We start from the raw sequence: 20,748 nt of genomic DNA, 5'->3' as shown, positions 1-20,748 counted from the left end.
TGCAGCATGAATATGCAATATCCTTGCAATAATGCAGCCCTGCAGCATGAATATGCATCTCCTATTGCAATAATGCAATAATGCAGCATGAATATGCAATATCCATGGCAATAATGCATTAATGCAGCATGAATATGCAATATCCATTGCAATAATGCAATAATGCAGCATGAATATGCAATATCCCTTGCAATAATGCAGCCCTGCAGCATGAATATGCATCTCCTATTGCAATAATGCAATAATGCAGCATGAATATGCAATATCCCTTGCAATAATGCAATAATGCAGCATGAATATGCAATATCCATGGCAATAATGCAATAATGCAGCATGAATATGCAATATCCCTTGCAATAATGCAATAATGCAGCATGAATATGCAATATCCATTGCAATAATGCAGCATGAATATGCAATATCCACTGCAATAATGCAGCCCTGCAGCATGAATATGCAATATCCCTTGCAATAATGCAGCATGAATATGGAATATCCACAGCAATAATGCAATAATGCAGCATGAATATGCAATATCCAATGCAATAATGCAATAATGCAGCATGAATATGCAATATCCACGGCAATAATGCAATAATGCAGCATGAATATGCAATATCCATGGCAATAATGCAATAATGCAGCATGAAAATGCAATATCCATGGCAATAATGCAATAATGCAGCACGAATATGCAATATCCATGGCAATAATGCAAACCCTGCAGCATGAATATGCAATATCCCTTGCAATAATGCAGCATGAATATGCAATATCCCTGGCAATAATGCAATAATGCAGCACGAATATGCAATATCCACAGCAATAATGCAATAATGCAGCATGAATATGCAATATCCATGGCAATAATGCAATAATGCAGCATGAATATGCAATATCCCCTGCAATAATGCAGCCCTGCAGCATGAATATGCAATATCCATGGCAATAATGCAATAATGCAGCATGAAAATGCAACATCCATGGCAATAATGCAATAATGCAGCATGAATATGCAATATCCATGGCAATAATGCAATAATGCAGCATGAAAATGCAATATCCATTGCTAGAATGCAAGCTACTATGGCATGAAATGCATTTTCTATTGCAATAATGCAATAATGCAGCATGAATATGCAATATCCATTGCAATAATGCAATAATGCAGCACGAATATGCAATATCCCTGGCAATAATGCAGCATGAATATGCAATATCCCTGGCAATAACGCAGCATGAATATGCAATATCCCTGCAATAACGCAGCATGAATATGCAATATCCCTGGCAATAACGCAGCATGAATATGCAATATCCCTGGCAATAATGCAGCATGAATATGCAATATCCCTGGCAATATGCAGCATGAATATGCAATATCCCTGGCAATAACGCAGCATGAATATGCAATATCCCTGGCAATAACGCAGCATGAATATGCAATATCCCTGGCAATAATGCAGCATGAATATGCAATATCCCTGGCAATAACGCAGCATGAATATGCAATATCCCTGGCAGCAATGCATCCCCGCAGCACGAAACGCCACTCACGGCACTCGGCGGCCTCCCTCCACTCGTGCAGCGCCCTCCCGCAGCCTGGCACGCCGCAGCGTAGGCCTGCAAGCTGCGGCACACAACGTCGTGGTCGTGGTCGTGGTCGCCCCCCCCCCGCGCCCTCGGGCCTCTCGCGCTCACCTGAAGGGGTGGGGACGTGGTCACCCTCCCCCCCCCCCTCGCCCACATCCGCTTTGTCACCCCCCTCCCCCCACTTTTTCACCCCCTTCCCCCCACTTTCCTCACTCCCCCTCCCCCCACCCCCTCCCCTCCACTTACTCCCCCCCCCACTCTCCCCCCCCCAATACCCCTCCCTCCCCTTCCCCCCCCCACCCACCCCCACCCACACCTCCCCCACTCCCCCTCACCCCCCAATCCCCTCCCCCCCCTTCCTCCCCCCCTTCCTCCACTCCCCCACCCCCCCAATCCCCCTCCCCCCCTTTCCTCCCCCCCTTCCTCCCCCCAATCCCCTCCCCCCCCTTTCCTCCCCCCCACTTCCTCCCCCACTTCCTCTCCCCCATCTGCCTCCCCCCCCATTTCCTCCCCTCCTTCCTCCCCCCAATCCCCTCCCCCCCCTTTCCTCCCCCCCACTTCCTCCCCCACTTCCTCTCCCCCATCTCCTCCCCCCCCATTTCCTCCCCCACTTCCTCCCCCCAATCCCCTCCCCCCCCATTCCTCCCCCCAATCCCCTCCCCCCCCAATCCTCCCCCCCCACTTCCTCCCCCCCATCCCCCTCCCTCCCCTTTCCTCCCCCCCCACTTCCTCCGCCCCTCCCCCTCTTCCCTCCCCCCCCTTACCTCCCCCCCCCTTTCCTCCCCCCTTTCCTCCCCCCCCACTTCCTCCCCCCCTTCCTCCCCCCCACTTCCTCCCCCCCACTTCTCCCCCCCTTTCCTCCCCCCCCACTTCTCCCCCCCTTTCCTCCCCCCCACTTCTTCCCCCCCTTTCCTCCCCCCCACTTCCTCCCCCCCTTTCCTCCCCCCCACTTCCTCCCCCCCTTTCCTCCCCCCCACTTCCTCCCCCCCACTTCCTCCCCCCCCACTCCTCCCCCCCTTTCCTCCCCCCCACTTCCTCCCCCCCTTTCCTCCCCCCCCACTTCCTCCCCCCCCACTTCCTCCCCCCCTTCCTCCCCCCCCACTTCCTCCTCCCCTTCCTCCCCCCCCACTTCCTCCCCCCCCACTTCCTCCCCCCTTCCTCCCCCCCTCTTCCTCCCCCCCTTTCCTCCCCCCCTCTTCCCTCCCCCCCTTCCCTCCCCCCCCCACTTCCTCCCCCCCTCTTCCCTCCCCCCCCACTTCCTCCCCCCTCTTCCCTCCCCCCCCACTTCCTCCCCCCTCTTCCCTCCCCCCCCACTTCCTCCCCCTCTTCCCTCCCCCCCCACTTCCTCCCCCTCTTCCCTCCCCCCCCCACTTCCTCCCCCTCTTCCCTCCCCCCCCACTTCCTCCCCCTCTTCCCTCCCCCCCCACTTCCTCCCCCTCTCTTCCCTCCCCCCCACTTCCTCCCCCTCTTCCTCCCCCTCTTTCCTCCCCCCCACTTCCCTCCCCCCCTTTCCTCCCCCCCCACTTCCTCCCCCTCCCCTTCCTCCCCCCCCCTCTTCCCTCCCCCCCCACTTCCCTCCCCCCCCTCCCCCCTCCCAACCCCCCCTCCCCCCCACTCCCCTCCCCCCCTCTCCCCCCTTTAACCCCCTCCCCCACCCTCTCTCCGACACATCTCCATGGCGCAGCTCTCCACGTATTCCCTCGGCGTCACCACCCCGTGACACCCCCGGAACGGTCCCTTCGGGTCCTCCAGGACATCGCAACCTCTCTCCACCGATCGGGGACACGGCGACAACCGAATCCCGTGCGTGCAACCCGGCGTGGGGACCCCCCACGCGTCCCCGAGCTGCTCCGGATCGGCGACGTCATCGTCGGAGACGTCGTCGTCGAAGTCGCCGCAGAGACCACCGGTGCGACGCCGGTAGGAACCGGGGGAGGGTCACCAGGACGTAGGCGACCCCGTCGTAGAGCACTTTGAGACCCCCCCGGGATCTCAGCACCCGGTGGATGCCCTCCTGTGTCACCGTCACCGCGTCCGAGCCGAGGGACACCGGGAGGAGGTGACGCTCGCCGTCCACCTGCAGAGGAATGGGGGGATGGGGGGGATGGGGGAGGGGGGGGGAGGGGGTGAATCTCGGGGTGCTGGGCAGAATGGCAGCCCCAAAATTGGGGTGGTATTTGCAATCCAACCCCAGGATGGCTTGGATCGCAAACTGGGGCTTGAAAGGGTTGATTGGCACCCCAAAATTGGGGGGCATGCACTGCTTTGCACCCCAGGATGGCTTGGATCGCAAACTGGGGCTTGAAAGTATTACTTTGCACCCCAAAATTGGGGGGGCATGCATTGATCTGCACCCCAGGATGGCTTGGATTGCAAACTGGGGCTTGAAAGGGTTGATTGGCACCCCAAAATTGGGGGGCATGCATTGCTCTGCACCCCAGGATGGCTTGGATCGCAAACTGGGGCTTGAAAGGGTTGCCGGCACCCCAAAATTGGGGGGCATGCACTGCACTGCTCTGCACCCCACGATGGCTTGGATTGCAAACTGGGGCTTGAAAGTATTACTTTGCACCCCAAAATCGGGGGGGCATGCACTGCTCTGCACCCCACGATGGCTTGGATTGCAAACTGGGGCTTGAAAGGGTTGATTGTCACCCCAAAATTGGGGGGGATGCACTGCTCTGCACCCCACGATGGCTTGGATTGCAAACTGGGGCTTGAAAGGGTTGCTTTGCACCCCAAAATTGGGGGGACATGCACTGCTTTGCACCCCACGATGGCTTGGATTGCAAACTGGGGCTTGAAAGGGTTGATTGGCACCCCAAAATTGGGGTGGCATGCATTGATCTGCACCCCACGATGGCTTGGATTGCAAACTGGGGCTTGAAAGGGTTGATTGGCACCCCAAAATCGGGGGGGCATGCACTGCTCTGCACCCCACGATGGCTTGGATCGCAAACTGGGGTTGCAAAGCCGTACTTCCAAGCTCCCATTTGCAATCAAAGACCCCGCCGGGCTCCGCACCCCCGAATTTCCAAACCACAGCCCCTCTGCCCCTCCCCCCCACTCACCTTCACCTCCCCTCGCACGCCCCGCTGCAATCCGACCGTCACCCCGTGCACCGTGACCAGCAGCTGCCTCACGAGGGGCTCAGCCCCGCTCCTCTCCTTCTCCACCCTCACCAGGAACTCTTCCTCCTCCTCCTCCTCCTCCTCCTCCACGGCAACCAAAGTGTAGGTGCACGTCCCAGCGAAATGCAGCAGCATCCCATCAAACGTCCTCAACGCCGCCGCTCCCAACACCTCGCAGCGCCCGCAGCCGTCGGGGTAGCATCCCCTCACCCCATCCCTCACCGTACACGCGTGTTTTTCCCCCGCAGCTCGCCGGCTCGCACTGCACCTCTCCGTTCCCTCGGCACACGCACCGCTCCCTGCAGCTCTCGCTGGGGTAAAATTCCTCTCCCCGTTGCAGATAGCGACCGCGGTGAGAGCAGCCGCACTGCGGGGCCGGGACGCAGAGGGAGCCGCTCTGGATGAAGCCGGAGTCGCAGAAACAGCCTTCGGTGCAGGGGGAGGAAGGCTCGCAGCCGTCGTCTTCATCCTGGTTGGGGCAGGAGGAGGGGCAGGCGAGGCCGCAGAGCTCGTAGTGATGCTTCGGGGGGCACACGGGGCCTGGAAAGATGGGGGGGAGGGGGTGGGTGTGAACGTGGGGACTGAGGGCAGGTCATAGAATCGTAGGGGTTGAAGGGACCTCCAGAGGTGGTCCTCGGAGAGCATCATCACCCTCAGCGTCAGCACGCAGGCGTCGGCCAGGTCAACCCATAGGAAACAACGCGAAGGGGTCGGCCAGGTCAACCCATAGGAAACAACGCGAAGGGGTCGGCCAGGTCAACCCATAGGAAACAACGCGAAGGGGTCGGCCAGGTCAACCCATAGGAAACAACGCGAAGGGGTCGGCCAGGTCAAGCCATAGGAAACAACGCGAAGGGGTCGGCCAGGTCAACCCATAGGAAACAACGCGAAGGGGTCGGCCAGGTCAAGCCATAGGAAACAACGCGAAGGGGTCGGCCAGGTCAACCCATAGGAAACCACGCGAAGGGGTCGGCCAGGTCAACCCATAGGAAACCACGCGAAGGGGTCGGCCAGGTCAACCCATAGGAAACCACGCGAAGGGGTCGGCCAGGTCAACCCATAGGAAACAACGCGAAGGGGTCGGCCAGGTCAACCCATAGGAAACAACGGCCAGGTCAACCCATAGGAAACTACGCAAAAGCGTCGGCCAGGTCAACCCATAGGAAACAACACAAAGGGGTCGGCCAGGTCAACCTATAGGAAACAACGCAAAGGGGTCGGCCAGGTCAACCCATAGGAAACAACGCGAAGGCGTCGGCCAGTGCAGCTTACACCCCAATCCCTCCAAGCAAAGCCCGGGTCTTTCATGTACGCAGACCCCAATCTCTCCATACCAATCAAAACCCTTTAGTGCAAGATGGAAATGCTTCACGTGTGCACGCAGACCCCAATCCCTCCAAGCAAAGCCCGGATCCTTCATGCACGCAGACCCCAATCTCTCCATACAAATCAAAACCCTTCAGTGCAAGATGGAAACGCTTCATGTGTGCACGCAGACCCCAATCCCCCCAAGCAAACCCAAAGCCCTCGCTGCACTCGAGCCCCCAACTCACTGCAGAAGGCGGCGGTGCGCCAGGGCGCGATGCTGACCCTGCGGCTCTGGCAGGCGGTGACATAAGCGCTGACAGCACGGCACGCCACCTCCTGGTGACCCTTGTAGAGGCAGACGTCGAAGAGACAGTCCTCAAAGTACGGCGTGGGGTCCACGACGTCGTGGCAGTTCGCGAAGGGCCCTCGTGGTTTCACCAGCAGCCCGCAGTGCTTGTCGCCGCGGTAGGCGCGCTTCTCCGCTTCGCTGCATACGCCGCAGTCGCCCGTGCATGGAGCGTTGCAACCGGGGACGTCGGCCACTTTCCAGGAGTTCCCAAACGTGTTTTCATCCGTGGTTGTTTGCCCGTCGGGAGAGGTGAAGTCGTCTGCTGGGTCGCCGTTGGCGTTGCCGCACAGGCCGCAGACGGAGCGGGAGTAGGTGCTGGGGAGGAGGACGCGGGCGTAGCTGTACCAATCGAAGGTGACGATGAGGCCGAAGTCGGTTTGGAGGAAGGCGTGGACGCCGCTGGCGTAGGCGTGGAGCTGGTGGTTGTGGCGGAAGGGGAGATCCACCAGGAGGCCGTTCACCTGGGAAAAAGGGGGGGGAGGGATGGTGTGATGACGTGCAGCGAGGTTTCAGGCCATCCAGAGCCCACACAACGAGGCCGCAACCCAACCAGATCCAACCCAACGAGGCCGCAACCCAACCAGATCCAACCCAACGAGGCCACAACCCAACCAGATCCAACCCAACGAGGCTGCAACCCAACCAGATCCAACCCAACGAGGCTGCAACCCAACCAGATCCAACCCAACGAGGCCGCAACCCAACCAGATCCAACCCAACGAGGCCGCAACCCAACCAGATCCAACCCAACGAGGCCGCAACCCAACCAGATCCAACCCAACGAGGTCGCAACCCAACCAGATCCAACCCAACGAGGCCGCAACCCAACCAGGGCCAACCCAACAAGGCCGCAACCCAACCAAGTGCCCCGCAAGGACCTTACAACCCATCCACATGACCCACAAGGACCTCAAAACCCACCCAGACGCCCCACAAGGACCCTGCAGCCCACCCAAACGTCCCACAAGGACCTCGCAGCCCACCCGAGCGTCCCACAAGGACCTCAAAACCCACCCGAGCGTCCCACAAGGACCTCAAAACCCACCCGAGCGTCCCACAAGGACCTCAAAACCCATCCAAGTGCCCCACAAGGACCCTGGAGCCCACCCAGACGCCACGCAACAAGATCACCACCCCACACGTCGCCCCTCGAGGAACCTTCAACCCCTCCCTCCCTCTTCCATACCTTCAGCTTCTTGGGCTCCGCCTGACTGAGGCCGAAGGTGACGTTGTAGACCTTCAAGGTGACCTCTTTGGTGTAGGACACCGCTCGGTTGCCGCGCTGGTTGTTCTCCACGGTGACATTGAAGGGCACGAGCGTCGGGTCGTCCGAGCAGAGCGCGGCGAACTGATAGACGCACGTCCCCATGAAGTCGAACCGCCGCCCATCGAAGGTGGTGTAGTGGGGGTCCCCCGTGGCCACGCAGACGGAGCGCCCCACGGCCACGCAACGCCGTACCCCTCCCACCACCCGGCACTGCTCGCCTGCTTTGCAGCTGCTCTCGTTGCAGACCACCACCCCCAGCTCCGCATCGCAGCGGCACCGCGAGCGGCACGTCTCGTCCTCCCAAAACTCCTCGCCCGGGGCGTGGTAGCGACCGTCGCGGGTGCAACCGCAGCTGGAGGAGGGCACGCACTGTGCTCCGCTGAGGACGTAACCCGGGTTGCACGCGCACGTTTCTACGCAGGGTTGGGTGCACGAGGACGGGGCGTCGCGGTGGGTGCAGGTGGGTGGGCAGGCGCTGCCGCAGGACTCGTAGTGGCTGTGCTCGGGGCAGGGCAAGGCTGCGAGGGGAGAGAAAGGGGGGAGGGAAAAGGGAGAAGGAACTCTTGTGTGCAAGCTGGAAATGCTTTAGGAGTGGGTGCATGCAGAGATCGGACCCCCCAAGAAAAGCCTGGGTCCTTCATGCATGCAGACCCCGATCCCTCCAAGAAGAGCCCGGGTCCTTCATGCATGCAGACCCCAATCCCTCCAAGAAGAGCCCGGGTCCTTCATGCACGCAGACCCCGATCCCTCCAAGAAGAGCCCGGGTCCTTCATGCATACAAGCTCCTCCCTCTCCATGCAAACCCAAACCCTTCTGTGCAAGCTGGAAACACCGCAAGAGGAGAATGGGAGAGAGTGGGATGAGCAAAAGAGAGCAGAAATGCAGCGGGGTTGCAAAGTGCTTGCACACGGAGAGAGGGGAGGTGGATGCAACGTGACTTTTGTGTGCAGGATGCTTGGTGTGTTTGCACAGTGCAACGTTCCCCCTGGGGACACAGCCCTGTGCAAATCCACGGAGCGTTTTGCGTGCCCCCCGCAGCTAGCTGTCCCACTGAGGGCTCCTCACACGTCACAAAACCACCCTCCTTTTTTTGCACATCCCACAGCCAAATGAAGCAAATCCCCATGGCTCACGGCATCCCGCCGGCGTCCTCCAGTCGTGCACCACCGCCCCGTTCTTCCTGCAGGTCGACGCGTACGTCTCCAGCGTCTTGCAGAGGATTTTCTTGGCTCCTCCGCTCATGCACACATCATAAAGGCAATTCCGGAAGAAATCCCGCGGGCTGACGACGTCGTGACAAGCCCTGAAGGGTCCCTGGAAGCTCTTCTTGATGAGCCCGCAGTGCTGGTTGCCCGAATACAGCTCCCTCTTCTCCTCCTCGCACACGGGGCACTCCCCGTCGCAAAAATCCCAACAGAACGGGTCCTCGTCGGGGACTTTCCAATCAGAGGCCCACGAGACGATGGAGGCAGCCAGGTCGTCCCCTCGCACGGGGACGTCGTCCCCAGGTTGCAGGTTGAAGTTGCCACAGAGGCCGCAGGTTTGCTCGGAGTAGCTGCTGGGGAGGTCGAGCACCAGGTGCCAGTTCCAATCGTACGTCACACGGAGGCCGAAATCCGTCTCGAGCACCGCCGTCATCCCGCTCTGGTAGAGCAGCACTTTGTTGTCTTGCAAACTGGCCGGGAGCAGAGTCAGCACACCATCCACCTGGGTGGGAGCAAGGGGTGAGCACGGGCTGCACTTGCACGATGTTGGTTTGCTCTTGCGATTGTGTAATCGCTGTGGACCGATGTCGGCCCGTTTGGGATCGAATCTTGAACATTTGGGGCCGAAGTGAACGTGTCAGCCCAAAAGTTGACCACGTTAAGACCGAACTCTGCCAAGTTTTGGACCAAACCATCTGTTCTGGCCAAAATCTTGTCCATCTGGGACAAACCTTGACCAGTTTAGGCCCCAAACCCAACCATTTTGGACCAAACCATTCATTTGGGCCCAAACCTTGACCAGTTCAGGCCCCAAACCCGACCATTTTGGACCAAACCACCAATTGTGGCCAAAATCTTGTCCATCTGGGACAAACCTTCATCAGTTTAGGCCCAAACTTCCCATTGTGTCCCAAACCTTGATCACTTTAGGCCCAAACTCTGCCCGTCTCGGGCCAACTCACCCTGACTTTGCCCACTTCCCTCCAGTGGATGGAGATGCGTTGCCCGTAGACCTCAATGTTGGCCAAGCTGACGTAGGAGATGGATTTCACCCCACCTCGGATCTGATTCTTGCCCTCCACCTTGAAGGGCACCAACTTGGGGTCATTTCCACAGAATTTAGCCATGGTGTAGGTGCAGGTGCCTTCAAAGTCGAAATCGAGCCCATCGAAGGTGTGGTAGTGGGGGTCCCCCCAAGCCCAGCACGAGGCCACCAAGGAGGGGACACATTTGGACTGGCCGTCCTCCAGGTTGCACCTCTCCCTCGGTCGGCACCCGAGAGCTTTGCAGGGGTCTGCAAGAGAAGAAAACGCCCACAGGGGATGGATGCGGGGTGGATGCGCTGGAGAGGAGCGCAACCATCCAGCACTGAGCCCAACCGTTTCATTTTCCAACCCGATTTCATGCAGAGAAGTGCCCAAATGAGCTGTGTCCTTCCCCAGGATCCCTTCTCATTCTTTGATGAAGTGCAGCCGTGGTTGAAATCGGACACAGCTTGACCCAAAGCCAAGGGATGCTTACGAAATCCTCCCACAACCTTTCTGTGCTGAAATCTACGGCCCCCACCTCCCTCCCCTTGCTGTCGGGTTATGAACCAAGCGCTGGGATTCGCTCTTCCCAACGCCACTTACTTTGGTTGATGCAACCCATGACCCCATCCCGGATTTCGCAGCTTTCATCATCTGTGCATTCGTGGCTGGTGCAATCCAAACCTTTGCCGGGGGTGCAGGTGCAGCGCTGCTGGCAGTTCTCCTTCAGGATCGACTCGTGGGGCTGCAGGGCGAGAGGGTGCAAAGGATGGGGGGGAGAGAGGGGGAAGAGGGGAAGAGGGGGAGATGTCCTCACTCGCACTGTGCAGCCCTGAACGTGGGGAGAAAGCGATCAGCAAAACCCGAAGCCGAGATCAAGAGGTGAGTACCTTGTAATATATCCCATCCACAAAGCATCCGCATTCCTCCTTGGGGACGCAGCCCTCCCCATCGAAGGCGAACCCTTTGTTGCAGCTGCAGCCTTCAGCACAGGTCTGGGGGCATTCGGAGGCACCCGAGGGCCCCGAGCAGCTGTTGGTGCAGAGGTTGGCACACAGGGAGTAGGTGCTGTTTGCTGGGCATCTTGGGGCTGGAAGGAAAAGGATGAATGTCTCGGGGCTCAACGATGGGAAGTCCAGAATTTCACCTTGAGACCATTGGAAATCCACCCCGTTGGTGCTTGGGTTGGCTCCTCTCGTTTATCCCCAAGGAGAACAAAAAATCTGCCCCACTGGTGCTGGCATCACCCCCAAGTGGAAGGAAAATCCATTGGGTTGGTGGTTCCCATTTGTCCCCCCACAGAGGAAGGAAAATCCATTGGGTTGGTGGTTCCCATTTGTCCCCAAAGAGGAATTAAAGTTGACCCCATTGGCGCTGGCATTTCCCTTTCCCCGTTTGCCCCACAAACAAACAGAAATCCCCACCGATGCCCTTTTCCCATCCCAACATTTGTGTCACCCTGCACACGGAGGCCGCTTCAACGCCCGTCCCTCTGTCCATATTTCTCCCTTCGCTCCATCCCCAGGGAAGAAGTGCCCCACTTCTTTCGTCCCCGACTTACGGCAGAACGACGGTTTCCTCCACGCCTCTACGGTGACACCGGCAGCTTGGCAAGAGGACGCGTAGCTCTGGATGCTCCGACACAAGACATCGCTGCTCCCCTCGGTAAGGCAGAGGTCTCGGGTACAGGCGTCCAAATATAGGGCCGGGCTGATGGTGTTGGAGCAGGAGGAGAAGGGGCCGTGGGGGTCGGTGAGGATGCCGCAGTAGTTGGGTTTCTGGAAGATCTTCTTCTTCTCTTCTGTACAAACAGGGCAGTCGTCTTTGGGACATTTCTCATCGCATGCCACGTCGGGCGTTTTCCACGCAGAAGCGAAGGCGGTGGCGTTCGGAGCTGGGTGGCCGTCGGGGAAGAGGAAATCGTCCTCGATTTTCCCGTTGTTGTTGCCGCAGAGCCCACACAGGTGGCCCTGGTAGCCCTGCGGGGCCGTGATCGCGATGTGGTGGTGGAGGTCGGAGCGTACGATGAGGCCGAAGTCGGTCTGAAGATGAACGCCCGTCCCGTGTTGGTAGACCCGGACCTGCCCCTGGCTCAGGATGGCTGGGAGGCGGTGGGATATGGAGTCCACCTGGGACAGAGGGGAGAGAAACCCTCAGTGAGCATCAGGAAATGGAGGTGGGAGTGGAAAATGTGGGGGGAGACACCTTCCAATTGAGATTTGGATGAATTGAGGGCTCCCAGTTGGTGAGTGGAAGGGGAAACGGGGATAAAAATGGATTTCATTTGGAGATACATGCAAAAAATATCGGGGGAGATGCCTCCAAACCAAATTTTGGGATGAATGGATGGCTCCCATTTCACCACTGGAGGAGGAAATTGGAATGAACGTGGCTTTGAGTTGGAGAAAGGAGTGAGCTCTTCACTCCGTGAAAAAAAACTCACAACTTTTAGATCATATTTGCACCCAAAAAGGGTTGAATCCCCAATCCGGCCCAAGTGGGATCGTTGTGCTTCGTGCCAGAGTCAACATGACCCCGTCAGTGTTAACATTGGCCAGGGGAAGACTCAGCACGTGGGGACGTGTCCCCTCTTCCCTGATGACAAAGCCAACGTTGTGTCACCAACTTTGTCACCACCAGCTGCCACCTTACCATGACCACCCCCGTCTTCCCTCGCTCCAGGGTCAAGCTGAGTCCGTAGACTTCTACAGACAACGTTTCAATGCCGGAAACCTTCTTTCTTTGCCTGGGATCCTTCTTAATTTTCACTACAAAGTGCCTGACATCGTCGTCATTGGTGCAGCTCTCAGTGAGGATGTAGGAACAAGTGCCGGGCACCTCAAACATCGTCCCATCGAAGGACAGATAACTCTGGTCACCGGTGACCACGCAGGTCCCGAAGGCGCTCGGTGAGCACCGGAGTTCCCCGTTAATTATTTGACAACTCTCGTTACGAGGAGGGATTTCTTGGCACGCCACCACGCCTCCCGCTTGGCACTCGCACTCCTCCTCCTCGTTGGGGTGGAAAATTTCTCCCATATTGTAGTAGAAACCGTGGTGGAAACAACCGCAGAGGGCCATGGGGACGCACTCATCGTCGCTGAACACGAAGCCCTCGTCGCAAACACAGCCTTCCCGGCACCGCTCGGTGCACCGCAGTGGGGAGTAGATGCTGCTGCAGGTCTGGCTGCAGTCCAGAGAGCACAACTCGTAGTGACTGTTGGCCGGGCAGGAAATCCCTGCGTGGAAAAAATGGGATCGTTAACAATGAGGGGAGCTGGCACTTGGCCTCTTAGTGGGGACAGCTGCGCCCTAAAAGAGCATCTAATTAACCATTTCCTTTTTTTCCTCACAACTGTAGATACTTCCCTCTCTCCAAAAGCAGTTTTCCCTCCCCGTATGGAGATAATCTTCCCCAGAACATAGATATTGGGGGATATTTTGTCCCAGAGGAGACTTTTTTTCTCCCAAATGTAGACATTTCTCTCGAAAACATGGATTTTTACCCCTAAAGTCTTTCTGACCCAAATGTAGATATTTTTCTCCCCTTTTCCAGACTTTTTTCCCCAAGAAATGTCGGTATTTTTACTAAATCCAGATAATCGCCCCCAAAATGTCTGTTTCCTTCTCCCTAAATGATGTTTTTTCCCCCGTGAAATGTAGATTTTTTTTCCTCCCTAAGTGTATATTCCCTTCTCCCTCTCCCCTCAAAACGTAGGACGTATTTCTCCCCCAACTGAAGATGTTTTTCTCTGCTAAAAGCACATTTTCCCCCTAATGCCCCCAAATTTTCCCCCATTACCATCAGGACCAGAAGAGATCTGTCCTTTGGTGGAAGGGACACACTCCTCCACGTTGGCCATAAACAACAACAGGATTTCAGGGTGGGATAAAACAATAACTGAGACCGTTCCCATAGGGTTCGTCCCCATATGGGTTCATCCCAAGGTCGGGGCTCCTTTACTTCCTCACCACCCTCCATAAACCAAAACAAAATCCCCCAAATTCATCCAACTTACTGCAGAAACCATCCGTCCTCCACTCCTCGATGGTCACCCCGGCAGCTTGGCAGAGGCCAACGTAGTGAGCGATGTGTTGGCACAACACCTCCTCCCTCTCCGGGTGAAGGCACAAATCACGCTTGCAATTTTGGACGTATTTTGAGGGCTCCACCGTGGCGTGACACCCTCTCAAGGGTCCATCCACCCTTGAGATGATCCCACAAAGCTTCTCCTTCTCAACGGTGGTCTTTGAGTTGGGACATTCCTTCCTGGGCAGCTCCACGCAACCCGGGACGTCAGCCACCTTCCAGCTCTGCCCCAAGGTGTTGGGGTCGGACGTCACACGGCCGTCCTTCAGCGTCATCTCATCCCCCGTGTCCCCATTGTAGTTCCCGCAGAGCCCACAGAGGGTGTCCTCATAAGTGGAGGGCACCGACACGCCAACGTCGCCGTGCCAATCGTAGGTGACTGTGAGGCCGAAATCGGTCTCTATCACTACGTCCCGTCCACCTCTGTAGATCAGGATCTTCCCGTCATGAGAGTAGGGTAAGTTGACCGATCTGTCGTTGATCTGAGTGCCAAAATCCGAAAGAAAATAAAAAAAGAAAGGGCTTGGGAACCAAGTAAGAGAGTGGATCATTTGAGTAAAGTGTGAAATTTGGACTTGAAGCGGACAAACATGGACCTAAAATACAAAATCTGGGCCTAAAAAGTCAAAAAATGAACCTAAACCACCCAGAGCTGGAAATAAAGAATCCAAAATTGGACCTCAAACATACAGAATTGGACCTAAAATACAAAATTTGGGCCTCAAACGTCAAGAAATGAACCTAAATCATCCAGAGCTGGAAATAAAGAATCCAAAATTGGACCTGAAATACAAAATTTGGGCTTAAAATGTTAAAAAAGTGGACCTAACACGTTCAAAATTTGGGCCTAAAACATCCCAACTCTTCAGGTGAAGATTCCTCTAATTGAAGAATCATCCTCCCCAAAAAGATGTGTCCAAAATCTGGCCCCTAAAGCATCCCAAATTAGACCTAAAATATGAAAAACTGGCCCCAAAACATCCGAGATTTGGGTCCAAAGCATCCAAAATATGAACATAAATTATCCCAAATTGGTCCTATAATATCAAAAGTTGGCCTCAAAACATCCAAGATTTAGATCCAAAGCATCTAAGATACGAACATAAATCATCCAAAACTGGACTTAAAATATCAAAAGTTGACCCCAAATCATCCAAGATTTGGGTCCAAAGCATCCAAAATATGAACATAAATTATCCCAAATTGGTCCTATAATATCAAAACTTGACCCCAAATCATCCAAGATTTGGGTCCAAAGCATCCAAAATATGAACATAAATCATCCAAAACTGGACTTAAAATATCAAAAGTTGACCCTAAATCACCCAAGATTTGGGTCCAAAGCATCCAAAATATGAACATAAAGCATCCAAAAAACAATTTTTTTTAGGGGGGGGGTGTTGATATTCTGCAATTTCTGAGTATAGGGGGGGGAAAAGAGAGGGGAAATAAATATGAGAACAACGAGGTCGGGTTGAGGAGATGGAAGAGGAGAATGCAGAAATTAAGGGGGAGGGGGATGGGTGGGAAGGAGAAACTGGGGTGAACTCACGGTGATTTTATTGGGGCCCTTTTGGCTGATGGTGATGCTCTTCCCGTACACTTTGACCTTCACGAGCGCGATGAGGGACGGAGAGCCTCCGTCCTCGAGGCCGTTCTGCACCGACACCTGGAAGTCCACCAGACCTTCGCTCTTCTTACACAACCCCACCAACTGGTAGAGGCACGTGCCCTGGAAGACGAACCTCCCGCCGTCGAAACTCTTGTAGTGCGTGGCGCCCACCGCCGTGCAGACCCCGTAACTTGTAGGGTAGCACCCCCGGATGCCTTCCTTCACCCCACACTCCTCCTTGGCTCTGCAGCCGGCTTTGTAGCACACCGCCTTCCGCCGCTCCCCCTCGCACACGCAACGCTCGGTGCAGCCGTCGTCGGCCCAAAATCTCTCCCCGAGGCCGTAGAGGCCATCCCCAAAAACACACCCACACTCGGTTTTGGGGATGCATCTCCCAGCATCCAACACGAAGTCCTCCTCGCATCCGCAGCCCTCGGTGCACAATGATGCGTTGCAGTGGGACGGGATGGCCGCGTCGTTGCAGGTTGTGGGGCAGGCGGTCCCACACACCGTGTGGTTGCTGTTCGCCGGGCAGGAGGGAACTGTGGAAAAGAGATGGGATATTGGGGGCTGCCATGGGGTCGTGGTTTAATCTGGGGGGGGGGGGGGTAAGAAAGCATGACGCCGCACCCGAGAGCATCTTGTGTGAGATTTTAGTGGTGGTGGGTTTGGTGAGCGGGGATTTGGTTGCACTTGTGGGCATCCTGCACTTTTCCCATTATTTTTTGATGGTACCCATGGATATTCTCCACTTTTCCCATGGATTTTGGGGATTTTCTACGGACATCCCACACTTTTCCCATTATTTTTTGATAGTATCCATGGATATCTTGCACTTCCTGAAATTTTCCAAGGATATTGTCCACATTTCGCATGGATTTTTGAGATTTCCTATGGACATCCCTCACTTTCCCCATTAATTTTTAGAGTTTCCCATGAGCATTGTGCGCTTCAACCACGGATTGGGAATTTTCCATGGACGTTCTGTGATTTTTCTTGGATACTTTACAAAACCCGTGGACATCCAGCCCTTTTTGCACGGATTTCTGGATTTTCCTGCACTTTTCCCATGGACTTTTGGTATTATCCATGAACATCCCACACTACCTTAATGGATTTCTTGGTTATACCCATGGACTTCTGGTAGTACCTGTATACTGCCCTGAATTCTCAGTTATCTCCACGGATTTCTGGTAGCATCCATGGACTCTCAGCATTTTCTGGATCCAGGACTTCCGAGATTCCTGGACTTCCTGCAGTCTACACAGTGCTTATGCACTTTCTTCTCCAATTTGCCACAATTACCTTTTCTATCCCTAAATCCTGCTCCCTTGGGTCCCCACAGCTCAACTCGCACTTCGGTGTGACCTCGTTCAAAACATCCCCTTCCCACCTCTCTCCGGAGACCAAAAGCACAGAGGACAAATCAAACACCACTCATTTTATTCCCCTCCTTACACTCTGCTCATTCCCCCCTTAATCCCACCTTCATTAGAGCTCACAGAGCCCCAAAACTCAAGGGGGGGGGGGTTCTCCTACTTACAACAACGCGCCAACGTCCTCCAGTCGTCCACAACGATTCCCTCCTCCTGGCAGCTGCCCGCGTAGGCACTGAGTGCTTGACACAGAACAGTGTGGAGCCCTTCGTAGGTGCAGAGGTCAGAAATGCAGTTTTTTAAGTAGATACCGGGGTGGACAGCGTCATGACATCTTCGGAAGGGTCCCTGGTGTTGGGCGAGCAACCCGCAAAATGCCTCCGCGCTATACTTCGCTCTCTCTCTCCTTGAACAACGCTTGCACACGCCACTACAGCTATCCACGCAGATCCTGTGATCGTCTAGAACCTTCCAGACCTGTCCCAAAACCACAACGTTCTGAGCCAAGGTGCCGTCGGGAAGCAGAGCGTCATCGTGGGGATCGCCGTTGCTATTCCCGCACATCCCGCACACTTTGCCGGAGTGAGCGCTGGGGATCTTCACCATCAAGTGGCCGTCCCAGTTGTACAGGACCTTCAGCATGAAGTTGGTTTTAATCAGGACGAATCTGCCCTTCTGTTGGAGCAGGAGTTTCCCTTGGGCGAGGGCGATGGGGAGGCGGGTGCGGTGGTTGTTCACCTGCACGGAGAAAGAAGAGAAACAAAAAATCATGGGAAAAATGGGATGCAAGGCAACGATAAGATTGGATTTGTTCCTTTTATTTTTTTTGGGGGGGGGTGTCTCGTAAGCTTCAAGCCTCCAACTCAGCAAAAAGGAAATAAAAATCAAAAAGCAACCAACCATCTAAAAAAAAAAAACATCCAACCACTCAACCAACCATCCCATCGCCCCTCCCCCCCCAAAATTTCAACCACCCGATCACCCAAAGAAACATTCAATCACCCAACCACCCAAAGAAACACCCATCCAACCACCCAACCACCCAAAGAAACACCCATCCAACCACCTAATCACCCAACCACCCAAAGAAACACCCATCCAACCACCCAACCACCCAAAGAAACACCCATCCAACCACCTAATCACCCAACCACCCAAAGAAACACCCATCCAACCACCCAACCACCCAAAGAAACACCCATCCAACCACCCAACGAAACACCCATCCAACCACCCAACCACCCAACCACACAAAGAAACACCCATCCAACCACCCAACCACCCAACCACCCAAAGAAACACCCATCCAACCACCCAACCACCCAAAGAAACACCCATCCAACCACCCAACCACCCAAAGAAACACCCGTCCAACCACCCAACCACCCAACCAATCTCTCAATCGCCCACAAAAACACCCGACCACCCAAAGAAACATTCAACCAATCACCCGGAGAAACATTCAAACAACCACCCCCCAAAAAATCCCCCCCAAACTCCCAACCAACTCAACCACCCCGATCACCCACCCAACCCAACCAACCAATAACAAACCCAGAAATCCTCTTTCCCCTCTACTTCCCCACCCCATTTTCCCCTCCTCGTCTTCCACCTGTGCCACCAAAAGAGCACAAAGGAAATTCCTGATGGGAGGTTCCTCTCTGAGACACAAGAAATGCCCACGCAGCATCACCCCCGACACACAAACTCGTTAACCCACGGCATTGCTTCCTATCTCTTGATTAATTTCTTCCTCACATACCCTCACGAACCCATCCTCGGAGTTGACCACCACGATCGTGGTGTTGTAGACCTGGACAGTCACGGCGTCGATGTAGGGGGATTTGGCACTGCCCCTGTGGCTGTTTTTGACATCGATGCTGAAGAAGGGCAAGTTGGCGGCTGGGTCACAGGTCTTGCTCAAAGTGTAGGTGCAGGTGCCCATGAAATCAAAGGTTTTCCCATCAAAAGTTTTATAGTGGGGCCCACCGACGACCCAGCAGGTGGAGAAGGTCTCCTGGATGCACGTGGGTTCTCCTTCCACCATCTCGCACTGCTCCTGCTCCTCGCAGGAGATGTCAGAGCAGGAAAGCGTGGAGGAAGCTGGTGAGAAGGAAAATACAGGGAGCAGTGAGGAGAAAAACCATGAGCCCTCAACTGTTAGGAATGTGAATGGTCTTCCCGGCTGCACTGGGCAAAGTATTGGGTAAAAAAGGGGTGATCCTTCCTTTCTTCCCAGCACTGGTGGAGCTCCGAGTCCAGATGTGGGATCCCGGTGCAATGGGAAGAGTCCAACTGTGGGCTGGACCAACCGACATCAACCCCATTCCACGATGCAGCGCCCCCCCAAAATCCACCGACCCAAACCAACCCCATTCTGTGATCCCACCGACCCCATTCTGTGATCCCACACCCCAAAACCCAACCAACCCACACCAACCCCATTCTGTGGTCCCACCAACCCCGTTCTGTGATCCCACCGACCCCATTCTGTGATCCCACACCCCAAAACCCAACCAACCCACACCAACCCCATTCTGTGGTCCCACCAACCCCGTTCTGTGATCCCACCGACCCCATTCTGTGATCCCACACCCCAAAACCCAACCAACCCACACCACCCCATTCTGTGGTCCCACCAACCCACACCAACCCCATTCTGTGGTCCCACCAGCCCCAAACCCAACCAACCCACACCAACCCCGTTCTGTGATCCCACCGGCCCAAAACCCCTCCAACCACCCACCCCGCTGTGTGATCCACTGCCCTAAATCCCTGCCCACCGCACCCCGACCCTACTTACGTGTAGCACACAGACCGGCAAAACCATAACCCACATAATTCTGAAATCCAAAACCCAACAGCCCGAAGGTCGCGCGCTCGTGCTCGGTGCTCCAGGTGCTTCCCAACTCGTTCAGGCTGAACACGGACCAGGAGAACTCCGTGCCAGGGATTTCTTTCCATTCCCCATTCGTCACTTTCTGTTGGCCTCTCACGATGGCGTTGGTGTCAGAATTTCGAGCCGTGAGGAGGACGTAGTTGTGTGCGCTCAACCCAGCGAAGCGGTACGACGTGCAGTAGGTGGAGACGGGCGGGATGGCAAGGAGGAAAGGGTCTTGCCCAATAAAATATCTCTTGGAGCCGGTGAAGAAGAAAGCCACCTGAATCACCGCCAAAGAATTCACGTAGAACGGTGAATTCGGTCTCGTTTGGAAGACTTGGACTTCCCCGGCCTCCACGTGCTTCGTGAAGGCCACGCTGCCCTTGTGGTAGGAGATGGAGGTGGCCTCGGCCGCCACGACGTAGACAAGATCGTGGACCTTCTGCACGGGGTTGGGGGGCACAATGTAGGCTTTCCCCCACATGCTGACGGGGAGGAGCTGCTCCACCACGAAGTCGCAACCGCTGCGCACCTTGGCGCACGTGTGACCGCTGAAGACGGCGACGACGTTGTCCGACGTCACTTTGGTCCCCGAGAGGTCATCTTCACTTTGGAGCTGCAAGCTCTGGTAGGGACTCAAGGGGACGGAAAACGTCGAGCCGGATCTGTAGGTCCTCCCTCGGAAATAAAGCCTCCCCTTGACGTTGATGGAAACGCTTGAGGGTTGCTTGCCGGCCATCACGGCGAACTCTTTCAACCCCTCTTTGGCCGCATCGTTGGGCGTCACCACGAAGTACTCGGTGCCCAACGCGTCGACGGGCAACACCGCCGTGGCTCCGACGCTGTAGGTTTTGGAGCTGACGATGACAACGTTGATATCTTTGGTAGACGTCACCAAGAGGCTCTTT

At 55.6% G+C, this 20,748-nt stretch overlaps 1 protein-coding gene across 1 annotated transcript; it reads right to left on the bottom strand.

Annotated features, from left to right (window-relative positions):
* Positions 1-4,863: 4,863 nt before the first annotated feature.
* Positions 4,864-20,697, bottom strand: LOC136051207 (IgGFc-binding protein-like; the record flags this gene model as incomplete). The annotated part of the gene is made up of 14 exons (XM_065740539.1): positions 4,864-5,264; positions 6,278-6,842; positions 7,568-8,166; positions 8,782-9,355; positions 9,816-10,147; positions 10,485-10,626; positions 10,772-10,971; positions 11,443-12,010; positions 12,534-13,120; positions 13,901-14,453; positions 15,524-16,125; positions 17,127-17,697; positions 18,722-19,062; positions 19,763-20,697. Coding segments are annotated over 14 exons (6,970 nt in total), but the record flags the coding sequence as incomplete, so codon positions are not given.
* Positions 20,698-20,748: the final 51 nt, after the last annotated feature.

Source organism: Cyrtonyx montezumae, unplaced genomic scaffold (assembly GCF_038088225.1).
Source record: "Cyrtonyx montezumae isolate F1298 unplaced genomic scaffold, pur_monq_1.0 scaffold_276, whole genome shotgun sequence".
Classification (NCBI taxonomy): Eukaryota; Metazoa; Chordata; class Aves; order Galliformes; family Odontophoridae; genus Cyrtonyx; species Cyrtonyx montezumae.
Note: the sequence above shows the minus strand (reverse complement) of the source record. Positions and strands in the feature narration are given on the sequence as shown.